The 18,121-nt window shown below is 45.0% G+C and overlaps 1 protein-coding gene across 1 annotated transcript in view; it reads right to left on the bottom strand.

The window, feature by feature from the left end:
* Positions 1-1,599: 1,599 nt before the first annotated feature.
* Positions 1,600-18,121, bottom strand: part of LOC134436614 (IgGFc-binding protein-like) — a 19,359-nt gene continuing 2,837 nt past the window's right edge. Inside the window, exons 4-15 of the mRNA XM_063185917.1 lie at positions 17,878-18,121; positions 16,978-17,119; positions 15,800-16,227; positions 14,678-14,860; positions 13,860-14,430; positions 10,718-10,980; positions 8,920-9,267; positions 6,254-6,821; positions 4,924-5,123; positions 3,904-4,278; positions 2,940-3,228; positions 1,600-1,983 (exon numbers count right to left, since the gene is read on the bottom strand). The exon at positions 17,878-18,121 is cut by the window's right edge and continues 203 nt beyond it. Coding sequence (XP_063041987.1) covers positions 2,953-3,228; positions 3,904-4,278; positions 4,924-5,123; positions 6,254-6,821; positions 8,920-9,267; positions 10,718-10,980; positions 13,860-14,430; positions 14,678-14,860; positions 15,800-16,227; positions 16,978-17,119; positions 17,878-18,121 — 3,598 coding nt within the window. The 3' untranslated portion in view covers positions 1,600-1,983; positions 2,940-2,952. The remainder of the gene's footprint in view (positions 1,984-2,939; positions 3,229-3,903; positions 4,279-4,923; positions 5,124-6,253; positions 6,822-8,919; positions 9,268-10,717; positions 10,981-13,859; positions 14,431-14,677; positions 14,861-15,799; positions 16,228-16,977; positions 17,120-17,877) is intronic.

Here is an 18,121-nt window from a genome sequence, read left to right as displayed (position 1 = left end):
TTTTTTGATGTGGGAGTGAAGTGAAAGTGATGAATCCAAGATGACACCCAGGTTACGTACTTCGGGGGATGGGGTGATGGTGCATCCATCGATGTCCAGGTGGAGATCTCCAACCTTCCTTTGCAGCATTGCTGGTGCCACCACCATGAGCTCAGTTTTATTGCTGTTCAGTTTGAGGAGATTGTGTGTCATCCAGGTTTTGATGTCCTGCAGGCAGTGGATGAGAGGGGTGGGGGGGGATAGAGGGGTGGGGGGGGACAGAGGAGAGGGTTTGGTGCTGATGTATATCTGTGTGTCGTCGGCGTAGCAGTGGAAACTGAGACCATGGGAGCGGATGATACGACCAAGGGGGAGCATGTAGATGGTGAAAAGAAGGGGGCCAAGCACCGAACCTTGCGGAACGCCGTGGCTGATGGTAACTGTGGTGGAGCGTGAGTCTTTGAGAGTGACATATTGTTGGCGGTTGGATAGATATGAATGAAACCAGTTAAGTGCTGTGCCAGTTAGTCCAGTGAACTCTGAGAGCCGTTCAAGCAGGATGGAATGAGAGACTGTGTCAAATGCTGCTGAGAGGTCCAGGAGGATGAGGATGGTAAGGTGGCCTTTGTCAGCAGCAGTGAGGAGGTCGTTGGTGATTTTGACAAGTGCAGTCTCTGTGCTGTGGTGGGCTCTGAAACCAGATTGCAGGGGTTCAAAGAGCTCATGGTGGGACATATGCTGCTGGAGTTGGGCCGCCACTGCCCTTTCCAAGATTTTGCTGAGGAAAGGAAGGTTGGAGATCGGACGGTAGTTATTGGTTATATTGTATGTTTGTGTTATGAGTGAATGTGTCAGAGAAAGTATAAACTCATGTATGTTCTTACTGCACTGTGTGTGTGTGTGTGTGTGTGTGTGTGTGTGTGTGTGTGTGTGTGTGTGTGTGTGTGTGTGTGTGTGTGTGTGTGTGTGTGTGTGTGTGTGTGTGTGTGTGTGTGCATGGCCGGATTAAGACGGCCTGGGGCCCCTAGGCTACGGCTTACTTTGGGGCCCCCTGGAAGGCAAATTTCGAGACAAATTTACATAGACAGCGTCATAATTACAAGCTAGGAATTAAGGATAACTTGTCTACCAACTGGCCTCAATAAGACACATGAATTTGCAATGTTACATCCTGTCACAACTCTGCAATTTTTTTTACTCTTGGCCAATCAGGGCCCCCCTGTCAGGTGGGGGCCCCTAGGCTGCAGCCATTTCGATCCTGTGCATTAATCCAGCCCTCTGTGTGTATGTGTGTGCGCACAGCAAGGGGTCATCAAGTACACGTGTCAAGTACCAGAGGTTTTTTTTTGTCAATGTCTTGTATGACATGTAATAAAATATCCATACGCAAACAGGGACTTACTCTCTGGTTTGCAAGCACACAGGACCAGACCTTTCACATACAGTAAGTTGGGACAAGAGTCAAGACTTGCCTCATTTGAGCAGTAAAAATGTCTTTTTTTTATCTATAATATGATTCATTTTATAGTCCTCTTTCATGTGAATGTGTTTGCATGCGTGTGTTGTGTGTACCCCTGTCATTGCGTAATTCATTAAGTACAAACTGACAGACCAAGAGAATTTAATTGCAAAGTTTTACATGAGTGTTTATTCAACATAGCATATACCATGGTGTGTACATTTTTTGCCAAAAATGAACTACTGTATATAGTAGTTATGGCCGGTGGATCCATGCTCATTGGTCTCCCTGATTTACTGCATGGACGCTGATAATAAATCACGTTGAAAAGGATTATCGTAGAATTCTTTGGTCTTCTGCAGATCCTCCATACCTCCTCCTCCAGGTGTCAGAGCTTGATGACCCATCACTGCTTTGATGCTGAAAAGATCTGCAGCAAGCACCATTAAAATGCCCTTCCGAACATTCCTCAGAGTCGTTGGATATCAAAGGTTTTTTTTTTCAATAGCAGATAGCAGAGTTCAGCTCGTGGTCCTTAGTAATAGCTGCAAAACACAAGAAAAAAGGAGGTGATACCTTGGCAACATGCTGACACATAACATTATTAAAAGACCCAAAACAGAGATCTGGACATTCCAATCTATGGAGGTAAAAGTATTGACAGCCAGTTCACTTTGCCTGCTGATCCTGCTGTGTAGCAATAATGCTGTAGTTGGCCTAAATGTTCAGCTAAACCAATTAGGTAATTGTACCTACAAATAGTATTCAACAAGAGAACATATCCAAATGCCACAAATAACTTCAAATACACCTTTCACAATTTTCATGTGTATGAAACATGATTTAAAGATCATCTTTCAGAATCTTCCAGAATCGTAACTCAAAATGTCCCTGGAACTGTGGCCTGTTTTGCTGTAACTGGACACATATCTCATAACCAACATTTTAGATCGTAGGCTAATAGATTTTGGATTTATACAGTTTTTTTTGTCATGTGGGCCTTGGCATGAAATAGTGGTGTGGATCGGCACTGCCCTCACGATCCGATTCGATCACGATTCGGGAGGTAGCGATTCGATTCTATTCGATTGATCTATCCGATCCGATTCAATTCTACAATGCATTGCAATGCATTACATATCTACTGAAAGCAAAGCCAATGTTTAATGTCATGATGAGGCAATACAAGTAGTCAGATACTGAGTAACAATTTATTGGCTGTTTTCTGTATCAGTCTGTATCAGTCTTGCAATGTTTTGAAGTGCTTTTATTTAATTTAACATTAATTTGCTCCCGAAATATCCATGGAACTAATTGAAACTTTAAAAAATTGGCAGATCGATTCTGGAACTTGCCGGATCGATTCTGGATCGTCCATGCCCCGCATTGGATTGCATTGCCGAATCGATCATTGTTGACACCACTAGCATGAAATGTGCACTACCTTCCTCTTCCACAACAAACAGCACTTGAGTAAAACTTTGGAAAAACTCGTCCTTACCTATGCAACTGGACTACTTGTTGTACGGGACTTGTCCTGATACTAGCCATGTCTTCATGTAGTCGTCAGAGATCTGAGTGATCGGTTTATTGTTGGGATTGTCCAGCCCCGTGCAGGTGCCACACACGGGTCCTTTCACGTCCTCACCCACCGTCACAGTGAACACGCGAGAGCTGCTGTAAGACACACGCAGGACCGAAGGCTTCTCGATGACGATCTCATCTCCAAACATGCGAATGGAAACACCGTGTCTCTGCGCGCTCGGCAGGGAGACCTGTCTGCCGTTCACCTGTACAGTAAAACCAAAACATGACAGTCTGTGTTACAATAGACAGTTGAAGGAGGTTAAGTTGCATCTGGTGGCATAGGCGCCACTATACTATAGATAGCCTACTATCGTTTTTTTATTGTGCCTTGCTTCAAAATGGAACTTGTCTGACGTTACAGAGTATAATATAAAAGGATAATTGGATGATCTGCTGCCGTTCAACAGTGAACTTTTCAATGCGTTCAAAGTAGTGGTATATCATGGGCCGTTACCAGTGTTAATGTGCTGCAATAATACTTGTCTTATAGGAGAATTAAGAAAATAGCGCACATATTCTGAATGAGCCATTTTAATCTAGATTAATCTACATTCATTTCATAATAACAGAGAGATTAATCTAGATTTAAAAAAATAATCTATGCCTACCCTTAGTTCAAAGCAGGTTAACCATTTCATACAGATCATCTATTTACAAGCTGGTTACCAAATTGGTAAAAGCCACTTTTTCTGTCTCAAACTGGAAGTCCTGTTTATAATATGGAACTTGTCTGACATCACAGCACATAGAGCTAGTAGGATGAAGGGCTGTCCCTTATGTGTGGCCTGTCCTTGGGAAAATACAGTGTTGAGTTGTTCGATGCTGTTTGCATTTTTATGGTAATTCAAAAATTAAAAATGAGTTACAAATGTTCTCACCCAAGCCTCTTGATTGCTGTCAATGCTCATGAACAAGTCATCGAAGAACACATAAACCGCTGTGACGCACTTCACGCCCCGGCCGCATGGCTGGAAGGACACCATCACGCGGAACCAGTCCACGTCGACATGGTCGCTGCACACCCGGACCATCTCGTAGGTGCCCGCCGCGTGCACGATGCCATGGTGCCCGTCGGCGAGGGTGAACTCTCCGCCAGGCTTGATGGAGCACTGCTGGGCATAGCAGCCCTGGATGCCGTCCTTGACCGAGCACACCTCGTAGCTGCGGCAGTGGATACGCTCCTGCTTCACCACGCCAGAGGGCGTGCACGTATAGCGCTCAGTGCAGTCAAAGTTAACGACAGACTGGTGGATCTGCAGAACGGAACAAAGAAAAGGATTATGTATCATGATAATATAATGTCAAGTAATGTAAAGTAAAGTTAATATAAAGATACAACTTGTACATGTCTTAAGGCAAAAGAAAATCTGAAGTGTTGAGTTAAACAGATAATGAACACAATACATATAATCTGTTTTCATGTTTTCTAACATTTACGGACTGAGCACAGATTCATTCGGACACGCTCGTCTATGCCCTGTGCTTGCGGTGTGAAAGAGGTGTGACGGCTGTTGGCCCACCAGAAAGTGCCCTGTATGCCAGATTACCGGTCCTGGGGGCCTCATGTACGAAGACTTCCGTAGATTTCTTACTAAATCTTTGCGTAAGTGAAAATCTGAAAAGATACATTTTGCACCTAACATTTTAAATGTAGGCCTATCAGTCCATGCATAAACAGGTTTTCATGCTGATTCATGTGGAATGTCCAATTTCACATGACATTTAGTACACCGGCACTTTTTCACGTTAAGTCAGTATTAGTACATCTGAAAATTTGCATGAAATGTTACTTACGGGGTTTTTTTATGTACGTAAGCAAGTTTTGTACATTAGGCCCCAGGCATTTCTGTATCATCTCGGCAGTTTTTTTTCCCAAATTGCATAATTAAAAACGTTACCTCGTAGGTATGCCCCTCGAAGAAGCAGCCGCACTGGGCGTGGCTGACACACCCGGTTCCGTTGTAGTAGTAGCCGGAGTCACAGCTGCAGCCCTCGGCACAGGTGTTGGGGCAGACCACCACATCCTGCAGCCCTGGGCAGGGCTTGTCGCACGTCTCGGCACACACCTGGTAATGGCTGTTGCTGGAGCACCTCAGCGCTGGGGAAATAGGGAATGGGAAAGGCAAAGGCAATTTAAGAAAGGGGGCTGGGTTACAAAAAGTCAGAAAAGGAGTGTGTTAAAAAATTTCTTTGTTATTGTTGTTCTTCAGGGGTCTGTATGTTTTCTTCAAAGTGTGTGTGTGTGTGTGTGTGTGTGTGTGTGTGTGTGTGTGTGTGTGTGTGTTGCTTTGTTTTGTTTAAATTTAACTTTTTTTTTACGACGAGGCAGGAGAAGACAAAGACAGGAAATGTGTGGATGTCTTTTCCCCCTCTTCACTGTGTTTTCTTTTCTATGTCCAAGGGGCAGAGTGTTTGTGTTTTTCCAAGCGCTTTTGAAAGGTTCAAAATGTAAACCAAAAAAGGTAAGAAATCTAAAAGCCACTGTGACTAGACAAATCTGATGGAGTTGTCTAGTTAGGACCCCTATGGCTTGGAGGTGGACTCCTACAGGCCTGCTGTACTTGTTGGTTGTAGTACTATCTCATTGCAGGGGATTATAACCTGTCGATTAGCTACACATTTCTAGACTATCAGATATTGACATGATTCTAGAGCGTCCAGGCCTGTGTAAAAAAAAGCCTTTCATTTTTACAAATGTTCCAAAGTGAAACGTTGAAGTTCTGCATGTGAGACTGTACTATTGCTCAAGCTTGTTGGGCAGTGAGCGACCTAGCTGTAATTTGAGAAAACAACAAATGAAGTGAAATTTGATATTGAAGGGTTTCTATTTGAGCTCTTTGCGCATAGTTTTAAAAAAATACAGGTATATATTTTCACAATTAAACTCTGGATCTGTGTGTGCAGGGGCAAACCTACGATGGCTGGCAATCCCTCTGGTGCCCTGCCCCAACCGCAGCCCCGCACCCCGCAAGAGATCACAAATTCGTGAAATAAAACAACTATGACGGCTGATGAAAACAATGCTAATACCATGTTATTATTATTACAATAGCGTTGTAATGGCACAGAAATGACATGGTAAAGGTAATAGCGGTAGTTGACGATTTTCGTGATGTCGTTGGGGCCAGAGTTCCGCAATGGTGCTGCCCCCTTGCGGGTGCCACCCCAGGCAATTGCCTGGTTGGCCCGCCTCGAGGACCGCCCCTGTGTAATGTGTGTGGCACTTACGACAGAAGGTTGGCGTCCTCCAGCTCTTAATGTCGACCCCAAAGTCCTGGCAGTCGGACACGTAAGCAGCGATGCTGTGGCATAGCATGTTGCGGTCTCCATCGCCCATGCAAACGTCATACACGCAATCTCTGAAGTATGACTCAGGGTCGATGACATTCAGGCAGGCAGCGAAAGGACCTTTGGGATCTTTGATGGTCTTGCAGTCGTTCTCATAGATCTTCTTCATATCCTCAGGACACTTGGGGCAGAAGTCACCCGTGCAACCATCATCACAGACTACACCATGCTGCGCTTCTTTCCACGCCGCCCCAAACTCAGTGATGGTCCTGGCTTCTTTGCCACTGGGAAGCTGGAATTCGTCGTCCTTGTTACCGTTGAAGTTGCCACAAAGCCCGCAGGTCTTGTCACGGTAGCTGTCGGGAACCGTGATGGTAATGTGGTAGACCAGGTCATAGGTCACCTTCAGGCCAAAGTCGGTTTCGATGATAACATTTGTGCCGCTCTGATACACCTGGATCTGGCCATCATTCAGATTCAGGGGCCAATGGTCCAAGACCTCATTGACCTGTAAGGGAGATGATAGAAAACAGGTCATCAGGTTTTTGTATTCCATTCTTCAATTCAATGAAATTGTACTAAATTGAAAATAATAAGAACTTTTATATTTTTTGTAGCGTCATAACATGGACAGTTCCACCAGTGGAACGCTGTACTGGTCATGGACTTAATCAACATAGTAGTAGCACACTAACATGACAATACAGAGAATACTCAGTAATACGACTTGCTCATTACCATTCTGGCAAGTTTAGGGGGGCATATCTTCAAGAGTTTAAGATGAAAAGGGTTCTTCAACCTCGGCAGTACATTTAACAACACATTTTCATTTTTCGTCTAAAAAACAGGACATTTTTTTTGCTGATATACTCAACAGACACATCTCAAAGTTGTCCAGACTTGTCTTGTTACTTTGCATTTCTTTGTAGGTGATAAAAAAAGGTATTTGGATTTGATTCATAGCCAGTCAGCAAATAAAAAGTGACATGTGAGGACAGACAAACAGACAGACAGATGAATTGGGTGAAACAATAACTTGTGGTTGCTACAAACTCCATCAGAAGCTATTGTGTAAGAGTGGGCTGGGTTGGTATGTAGGTGCTGTCATGTACTACTGCAATGTTTCTCAAACTTTTCCTGCCATTCCCCCCTTCAGAGGAAGGATATCTGTCTGTGCCCCCCCTCAAGCAAAATGGTTACGAAGTTACAAATTAATAGGCCTTAGTAACGTTTATTAAAGCCTAATATGCACATATATAGCCTACCTATGATGTTCTCTAAATATTACTGAATAAATTCATGGCTATATTGTGAATGTAAATGGAATGTGTTGACTTAATGGCAAAGCAGAATGACTTCACGCGCCCCCCCTCCAATAGCTCCGCACCCCCCTAGGGGGGCTTCCGCCCCACTTTGAGAAACACTGTACTACGGTATCTATGTTCTCATCTCATTTAATTGTAGGCATTGTGTTGCAGAGTTTTAAAGATATTAGAGGAAATTCTACACTCCTTAGTACTTCATAATAAAAGGTTTCCTGTTTCCTATTCAAGTGTAATTGTAAAAATTAATAACAAGCCAGCCTAGTTGTCACGAACAGGTTGATCACTAGTCTGGGGAAATCTGACGTGAGAGAGAGAAGGGCCCTCCCACGTATTTCTTCAAACCAACACAAGCAGAAATACTCGAAAACCTGATGCCAATAAGCACAGGAGTACTGCACAGCAGATAACCTACTTAGCTTGATGCGGTACATGCTCAGAGCAAATACATTCCAGGATATTTTTTACTTTCATCGCTAGAATGATGTGTGATTAGGGCACATTTTAAACCATTATTATACATAAACAGTATTATACTGTATTTTATTTTAGTAACATGTTGAGGTAAACTTTTACGGTGTTTTAAACTTTACAGTGTTTTAGTGTAACTACTGTACATCAACATGTAATATTGTGTACTTACACGGTACATGCCTAACCCTAACCCTAATGTAACAGAGAAGGTAAAATTAAGTTTAACCCTGCTGTAATATGCATAACCAACCTAATTCATTTCTCTTTCATTAAATCCATGAAATAAATAAATCCATGGCCCCCGTTATAAATTTGCTTGTTATCAGAGTGGCAAAGACCAAGTCATATTACTAAAGGCCTTCTAGTGTTGTGGTAGTGTAGTGTCATGTTAGTAAAATAGGACTATTACAGCGTTCCACTGGTGGAATGGTGCACATTAGGAGGCTACAAGCTGTACTATTAATATAATTCTGATTATTTTCTCACACGACTAAAAAAAAACCCTGTTGCATAATTCCTACTCAAGTGTAAAAAAACACACTGTCCCGCACACTGTCCATTTCACCAGCAAACTTAAATACGACGTTTGGTCACCAACCTTCTTCAGGAACTTGACCTGAAGAAGGTCGGATGAGCGAAATGTTTACGTTTTCTGGTGGAATGGACAGTGTGCAGGACCTTTTTTTTTTTTTTACACTTGAATGACATCCTCCCCGGGGTTGGTAACATGCTACGCACCCATCCAACTACAGAGATGTGCAAAAGCGCCTTGAAGCGTTTTCTTTTTTCAACTGCATCATTCCAACTCACCACGACCACTCCGATTAGGTTCTTCCTCAGCACGAGCGTCTGGCCGTACACCTTGACCACCACGGCCTTGGCCACGGCCACCTGGGGGTCCTGGGACAGTCCGTACCACTTCTCGTTCTCCACCACCACGGAGAAGGGCTGCAGGTGCGCGTCGCCCTCGATGTGGCAGGCCTTGGCGGCCATGTACGTGCAGGTGCCTTGGAAGGGGTAGGTGAGGTTGTCGAAGGTGTTGTAGTGGGGGTCGCCGGAGATGGAGCACTTGGCGTGTCCGATGGGGTAGCATCCCCTCTTGCCGTGCCTGACTTCGCACTTCTCGTGGGCGCCGCAGGAGAACGGTTTGCACGTCACCTGGAACACATTGTCATGTCAAGTCAAGTCAAGTCAGCTTTTATTGTCACTTTCTTCATATGCATGCAGGTCATACAAGGAAAATGAAATTATGTTTTCTCTCTATACCATGCCAGGACATAGACATACACAGGACTGACATTCACAGACTGATATTAAAGTGTGAGACAGGACAAGTAATAGTGATGAATTAGTAACAATAAAGTGATTATTAATAAATAACAACTGAACATTTAAAATTGAACATTTAACATACAGACAAAAAAATGTGCTTGCCTTGTAAAAGTGGTGCACTTTTAGATATCCTGGTAGGTTAGGCCTTTTTATTACCTGAACCCCCCTAGATCGGGGGCATTGCAATGATGACCCTGTCTGTGTGTTTGTCCACCCACTGTGCTGTGTGTGTGTGTGTGTGTGTGTGTGTGTGTGTGTGTGTGTGTGTGTGTGTGTGTGTGTGTGTGTGTGTGTGTGTGTGTGTGTGTGTGAGAGAGAGAGAGTGTGTGTGAGAGAGAGTGTGTGTGTGTGTGCGCGCGTGCGTTCATGCACGCATGCCTGTGTGTGTATGTGTGTGTGTGTATGTGTGTGTGTACGCACATGCCTGTGTGTGTACGCACATGCCTGTGTGTGTGTGTGTGTGTGTGTGTGTGTGTGTGTGTGTGTGTGTGTGTGTGTGTCTGCAGGGGGCGCCAAACACCAAATCATATGTACACTTCAAAAGACACATTCACTAGCCCTACATACAGCTATGTTGGCCAGGGGGCAAGGTTGCCATATCTGATTGCTGTTGCTATGTTTTGTGTTCATCATGTGACGATAAGTGGAGAAAAAGGTAAAAGGGATATTTCAAAAGACAAGTCCTGACACTAAACTTTAGAGTATTACATGTTGTTATGTTACATTATGTTTGACAACTTTTGCCCCACCTATGTTTTACCAATTATATTGCGTATTGACATACAATATGCCTGGTTAAGTACTAGGTACACAATACATAAGCTACCATGTGAAAGATGACCCATGATCTATTTGACTATCTACGTACTACACTACTGCTTGAGCTGCCCTAGTCCCAGGCCAGACTCTTGACATGATATGCATGTACACTACTTTACTTTGGAAAAAAAAACCCCACTAAGAACCCTTTGCATCACACCTCCACTTACCTTACCTTACCTTACTGTAATGTTCAATTATGTGTATAATGTCTTTGTGTATGTTTTTGTATTTGTGTATTTATGTAGCTGACAGACACCTTAATTTCCTTTGGGATTAATAAAAGTCTCTTCTCTACTCTATTCTACATCTGCACTTGTTGCTCTGTATATTTCCTGAGCACTTCGTATCTGCTAATGTTCTATGATTATGTCCTCAATTGTACGTCGTTTTGGTTAAAAAGCATCTGCCAAATGCAATGAAATAACAATGTAATTTGACCAAATGTACAACTCACCATGCCATCCTTGCAGGTGCACTCCTCTTCACATTTGCCATGCGGGTAGAAGACCTTCCCCTGCTTGTAGTATTGGTGCTCATACCAACAGCCACACTGGGCGATGGGCACACATTTGTCCCCGCTCTGAACGTAGCCCCTATTACAGGCGCAGCCTTCGTGGCACTTCTCGTGGCACTCGGAGTGGGTGAACAGGCTGGAGCAGGTGGCTGGGCACCCCTTGGCACACACCTGATAGTGGCTGTGCGATGGGCATTGGACGTCTGGGGGAAAAAATATGACACCAGTGCATTAGTGTGCATGTAGCTAAGCCTACATATTGATCGGAGTTAGATCAGAAGGTTGCAGGTTCGAATCCCACCCTGACCTCTCCCTACACCTGCATCCATGGCTGAAGTGCCCTTGAGCAAGGCACTTAATCCCGCATTACTCCAGGGACTGTAACCAAAACTCTGTTTTTACAGAGTATTGGTTAGAGTAACCAAGTAACCAAGTCATTATGTAAAATAAGCCATTTTGGATCAAAGCAATACCCAAATGCAATGTAATGTGATATACTGTACATTTAGATGCTTTTATTCAATAAACTGACTTGCTTTCTAGATGACTTCTAGATAAAGGGTACAGTTCCTGGAGCAATGGGCTACATACACACAGTACTGATAGGTACAGTACACAGCTGTTTCTCACTGTCTGATGGGAGTGGTGAGTGTGACGGACCATTGTGGAGTGTCAGCCATGGTCTGTCTGTTTCCAATTGACAGTCTAGACAAATTAAAGTGACACATTGCAACACTCTGAGGTTAATGAGTCATCCTTATAAGTCTGTACCAGAGATTCTTTAAGTATATAGAGATATGCCAACATAATAGGTTTCTATGGGCACCTAACGCGACCAGGTTCCGGTCTGCCTAAAGGGGTGTGTCATAATGCTCCTACAATGAATAGAACAGTCCTTATGTCTGCCTTGGTCTGCCTAAGGGGGGCCATAATAGAGCTCTTCAGCGTTGACGTCAACTTGTATGCGGCGGTTGGTGTTCCGGTTCTATGGCGATTTTTTTACATTGCAACACGCCATAGAGATTCAGGTTTGGCAAAAATATAAGTTGCACGCCAACAACAAACATTAGCGTGTCCCCGCATCCCTTTCTCATTAGTGGAACGGATCGTATCATCATGTTGGTGTATTCACATGTTAAATCATGACGATTTTAATTCAATATTGCTAACCCCTTTCTGATCATTAAAACTTCCGAACTACATGCTTTCCTTTGGTTGCCATGGGTACAACCCTCCGCACGTACATGACGTTAGATACAGGCGCCGCTTCTGTAGTCGCCAAAAGTTTCCGGGTTTAGCATATGGACGCAACATCGTATTTATGTCGAAGTTTGACACAAAATGATCAACCATGTCATACCCACAGCCTATTTTTAACACCCTCGACAGCTTGCGGGGGTTCGCTAAGCGCGTGCTTGCACTCGGAGCTTATTTGAAACTGGCCCCTATTCATTCCCAATGGGAGGCCGGAAGCCGATACGAACCAGGATGTCCTTAAATGCTAACATGAAAGACTACAGTCTACTACTTGCTTCCGCGTTACTGAAGAGCTCTATAGAACCAGGAAACAATGGGCCAATGGAACCTCTCTCTCTCTACTCTCTCTGCCTGTACCGTACGCAGATGGTACAATGACTCATGTGGAGGCAAGTGTCCTTTCTCTAGAGTCCCTTAGTGGCTTGTGGGCAGAAAGCCAGCCTCTTAAGCCTAATTTATGCTTCAGACGCATAGCCTCTGCGTCTGTGCTGTGGCTGTGCGCGACCACGCCCGCCGCGTAGAGGCTCTGCGTCCGTCGTCGTCCCGACTACTGAGTCAGAAAAAATTAAACAACCAATGGCATGGAAGTTTCAATCCTGGCCACTGGAGGGAGTCTGAAACCATACATTGCAAAGTGTCACCAGACATACACAGTACTTTCTCCAGAGATAAAGTCAATAATGAACTCGGTATGATGCCTATTGACAATCTTTTTGAGCAATATAAGTCCCAAGATTACATGTAGATTAGATTAGACTACTGTAGGTGAGATCAAGCTTCACTGTGTGGGCACAAGTAAAGCTACTAATAGCACACACAGAACAAAAGTGATTGGTATGTTCATTGGGACATTCATTGTTAGTTGAACAAAATGCTATTGTGCAAGGCTATTGCACAATATATTGTCCAAATAATCATCTGAAATGGCAGGCCATTCTGCAAGGCTATTGCACAACATGTTGTGCAAATAATCGTCTTAAATGGCCTACGTAATGAATAGTAATACATATCAAAGATATGTTTTCAATTGTGGTATTAATGTGCAAATAATAAGTGCAGATGGAATTTGGGCCTTCCAGTAGTCACGGCATGCGCGTGCAAGTCAGCCATAGATAAATGCTCAATCTCAGTCCATGACAAAGACAGATAAGAAACCTGTGTGTGTACACGCATATGTTTGAGGGAGAATAAAAGACTCATGATATTCCCATAATTGAATGTTACCAGCATGCAGGGCCGCTGACAGCTTTTGCTGGGTGCAGAACAAAGTCATCTGAAAGGGCCCCCCATCCAATACATTCAACGTAAAACCAATTTTGGGCCCGCTCTCTACCGGGGCCCGGGACAAATGACCCCTTTGTCCCCCACTGTCGGCTTCCATGCCAGCATGGGATAACTGTTTGTCTGTTGGGTGTGTTTGTGTTTGTGAGTTGGGTGAAAGGTGAACACTGTTTGTGTTGTTGGGTGTGTTATTGAAAAGAGATCAATGTTTCGACCACTACTGGGCTTTCCTCACGCAGGAATGACAGTTTGGCTGAGAAACATTACTGTCTTCTCAACATGAAATAATAGGAATTGGAGCACGATGTGCACTTTGTTTCTTTGCTTGACTTGGGCATGCTGTATCTGCGTTCAAAACTCACTACAGGGCCCAGCCGTGGCTCAATCTGTTACACCAACGACCCGAGTTCGATTCCGGCCCGAGGTCATTTGCCGAACCTTCCGCATTTGTCTCTCCCAATTCATTTCCTGTCTTTCCGTCACTGTCCTGTCACAATAAAGGCATAAAAAACCTGAAAAATATTTTAAAACAAAAAAAACTTACCACAGAACTTCTCTGAGCGCCATGGGAACACCTCAGCCCCCTCCCTCTGGCAGGCGTACGTGTAGGCCTTCAGTGCCTGGCAGAGCACCCACCTCTCCCCGTGGTGAAGACACACGTCGTACAAGCAGCTCTCGAAGTACTTCTCCGGGTTGACGTAGGCGTGACACTTGCGGAAAGGTCCGTTGATGTCACGGATCATGCCGCAGAACTCCGACGTCTCGTACTGCCACTTCTCCGTGATGTCGCAGTTGGGGCAAGGCCCGTGGCATCCGTCCACGCACCCGGGGATCTCTGCCACCCGCCAGCTCTTCCCGAACTCGGTGGTGGACGCGGCCATCTTGCCGTTGCTCATGACCATGTCGTCGCTCTGCTTGTAGTTGTAGTTTCCGCAGAGGCCGCACACGTTGTCGCTGTAGTCGCTGGGCACCGTGACCACCACCGTGTCCTCCCAGTCATACTGCACCCGCAGGCCAGTGGAAGGGACCAGCACCACGCCAAAGAAGCCGCTCTGGAAGACGTAGTTGGTGTTGTTGGCCTTCCAGAAAGGCATATTCAACAACTCTCCATCCACCTGAAATGTTATGGACAGATTTTTTTTTTAAATGGGGGGGGTTGAGGATTTCTGGTTTATTTCAGTAGGCTAAAACAATTAACTCAGAAGAATGGCACATTAAGAACATATACAAATCCCTTCAGGAAGTGTCTTATACCGCTCTTGTACTAATCAGAGACTTCAAATTTCATTGGGTCAGATTTGAGGCAGGGCTTTTACTTCCTAAACCTTAACCCAGATCTGATACCTCTGTTGATTGACTTACCATGATTTTGCCCTTGTGTTCCTTGCTCATGATAAAAGTCAGCCCGCCGATCTTGATCTCAACCAGTTTGGCTGTGGAGGAGCTGTCGCTTCCTTCGTTTTGAACGTTGACCTCAAAGTTCAGCAGGCCGTTGGGGACGTTGTTGGCAGAGCACATCTTGGCCATCTGGTAGACGCAGGTTCCCTGGAAGTAGAGGATGACATTTTTCAGGAATTCCCGTGGGTCCCGCGGGTCCTTCGTGATTCCCGCGGGATGGGAGTCAAAATTTTGATGAACGGGAGCGGGCAGGAGCGGGAATAAAGATGAATGGGAACGGGCAGGAGCGGGAATAAAAATGAACGTGAGCGGGAATGCCACTTATTTTTTCTTTAAAAAACAAACAAAAAAAGCCTAGTTTTTTTGACGAAACGGTATTTGGGTTCATTTTGAGTGGGAGTGGGCAGGATTGGGAGACATTCTTTTCAGGAGTGGACGGGATGGGATTTGTTTCTTTTACTCCAGTCCGGGATGGGACGGGATGTGATTTTTTTTCTGGGACCGGGATGGGACAGGAGTGAAAATCCACTCCCGTGTCATGCTCTACCTCAGGGTTTCCCAAACTGGGGTGCGTGCACCCCTGGGGGTTGGCGGCCTGCCACAAGGGGGTACGCGAGCTGAATAGATCAATGGCTGAGATGTGTGTTTTTATACAGAATTAATGAACATTATGTAGTTTTTGATTTTTTGGTGAATTGTATACTGGAAGGATCCATCTGAAGTGTCATTTATAACTCCTAAACTTGTCATGCAACATGTTCCATTGTGATGATGGCAGAAGAAACTTCAGGTCTATTGGAAATGCGGATTGCCCACAATGTGCGGCAGTGCAACATTCGCTTCGGGGGTGCGCAAAGCACATTGAAATGTGTAGCCCCTTAATGCGCGCCGTACCTCCTGTGGCACGCTGTAATAGACATTGAAAGTTAACTACTATAGTATTACACCACTATGCCAGTGCACGGGGTCTTTAGTAATACACTACAACTTGGTTATTGCCATTCTGGTAACAGCGAATTTATAAAGCCGCATCTTAAGGGGTTAAAGGGGTGCGCAGGGAAAAAAGTTTGGGAACCACTGCTCTACCTGGAAGTTGTACTTCAGGCCATCAAAGGTCAGGTAATGTGGATCTCCAGACACCATGCAGGTGCCAAACATGTTGGGCACGCACTGTCGGATGCCGTCCACCACCTCGCACAGTTTCCCGTACACGCAGCTGGACGCCTCGCACTCGATCTTGTTGGTGGCGCCGTTGCAGGTGCACCTCTCCCGGCAGTTGTCGTCGTTCCAGAAGGTCGTGCCGGCGGGCACGTAGCTGTCCGTGGCCGCGTGGAAGCAGCCGCACTGCGACTGGGGGATGCACTTGTCCCCGTTGCGGACGAAGCCCTCATCGCAGGTGCACGTCTCCGCGCAGTAGGCCTGGCATCTCCTGGGGGCCTCGGGGTCGCCGCAGGTGGCTGGGCAGGCGCTGCCGCACTCCTCGTAGTGGCTGTTCTCGGGGCACTGAGGCCGGGCTGCAAGCGGAAGGAAGGAGCAAGGACATTTAGTGACTCCCCTTTAGGCAATAGTGCTGATGAGATTTATGACTGAGGACGGAAGGAAGTGAATGAATGAATGAATGAATCTATCTTTCTATCTATCTATCTATCTATCTATCTATCTATCTATCTATCTATCTATCTATCTATCTATCTATCTATCTATCTATCTATCTATCTATACGACACTGTACAGTCATCTTCTGGCTGATATTGTTAACAATTTATCTGAAACTGGATGTCTGCCAGTGGGGATGTAATAAAGTACTCTATCTTGCATTTATTGGACCTTTATTGTTACCAATTGCTGTTACCAATCCTTAAAGGGGTATGCCACTATTTTGGGGCTTAATACAGTTAAAATCGTTGGCTGGGGTTTATAAACGTGGTAAAGTAGCATGCTACAATGCTACACGGATCCATTGACTTTCACTAGCTTAGCGACATATTCCCTCTTTTAACTTGTCTTAAAGCAAGACAACGCTTAACATGAAAAATAAGACACTTTACCACGTTTATAAACCCCAGCCAACGATTTTAACTGTACTAAGCCTCAAAATAGTGGCATACCCCTTTAAACCACCCATTAAACCACAATTACAGCACTTTGCTTTACTGCTGAACAAATACAGCCATATAGTGTAAGGTGTGTATGGCCTGCTTTTTCTTTTCCATTACAATACTATTGTAGCCATCCATCTTCAGGAATGACACTGCGGGACTTACGGCAGTTGACGAATGCTCTCCAGTTGAGCACCTTGTAGCCGGCTTGCTGACAGGCGTCTGTGAAGACCTGCACTGAGTCACACAGGAACCTCTTCATGCCTTTGCCCATGCACACGTCATGCAGGCAGTTGCCCCAGTACATCTGGGTAAAGTAGAGTAGTAGAATAACATTTATTAATCCCAGATGAAATGAAGGTGTCAAGCACAGTGTAAAAAAATGATATCAGTGTTAAATCATGATAACTTATATAGTTAATTAATTCTGCTTGTACGCTGTAAATAAAACAGCATGGTTCAACTTGAAATCACACGTCTACCAGCTGCCTCCGAATTCCAAGTTCATTTCAATCTTTATTGTAAGTTGTGTGGAGCTTTGAACTCAAAGCTGCAATTCAAAGCTTCACACGACTTACAATAAGGATTAAAATTAACTTGGAATTCTGAGGCAGCTTGTAAACTTCTGATATTTTTTACATTGCAGTATAGATATGTACATTCACATTACACAGTGCACAACACACAATACACAGGACATCATACACGTAATTGTACACCAGGGCTATTCAATTGGAGGCCCGAGGGCCACATGCGGCCCAGATGCAGTCCACATGCGGCCCAACTGTAGCAGTGTAGGCCCACATTCCAGTTTTGATACTGCAGTACAACACATGATTTTCTTGTGAATTGCCTGCTTGTCTTGCACATTCACATTCAATGTGGAAAGGTTTTAGATTAGAGGAACATGTTTAAAAAATGTTTGTAGACTCATTCCCGTTTTAGTGATGGCTGAAAACGTGCGGCCCGACTTAAGTTCTTGGTTTCGAAATGTGGCCCAAATGAAGTTCTAATTGAATACACCTGTCGTACACCATATCAAACCTATAACGCACGCATACGTACCTTGGGCTCAATCACCGCTCCACACTCGCTCAAGGGTCCTGCAAAGAGCTTGGTGAGGTTCTCGCAGAAGGTCTCTGCCTCTTTGGTCAGGAGCTCCTGCTCGCTGTCGCTCTCGCACGCCGCGCACCTGCCCGTGCAGTCGTTCTGGCAGTGCATGCCGACGTCCGCCCCCGCCACCTGCCAGCTCTTGCCCAGCTGTTGCACGTTGCTCACCAAGTCGCCCGCCTTGTTGACGAGGTCGTCG

The sequence above is a fragment of the Engraulis encrasicolus genome, chromosome 20 (genome assembly GCF_034702125.1).
Source record: "Engraulis encrasicolus isolate BLACKSEA-1 chromosome 20, IST_EnEncr_1.0, whole genome shotgun sequence".
In the NCBI taxonomy this organism is placed as follows: Eukaryota; Metazoa; Chordata; class Actinopteri; order Clupeiformes; family Engraulidae; genus Engraulis; species Engraulis encrasicolus.
Note: the sequence above shows the minus strand (reverse complement) of the source record. Positions and strands in the feature narration are given on the sequence as shown.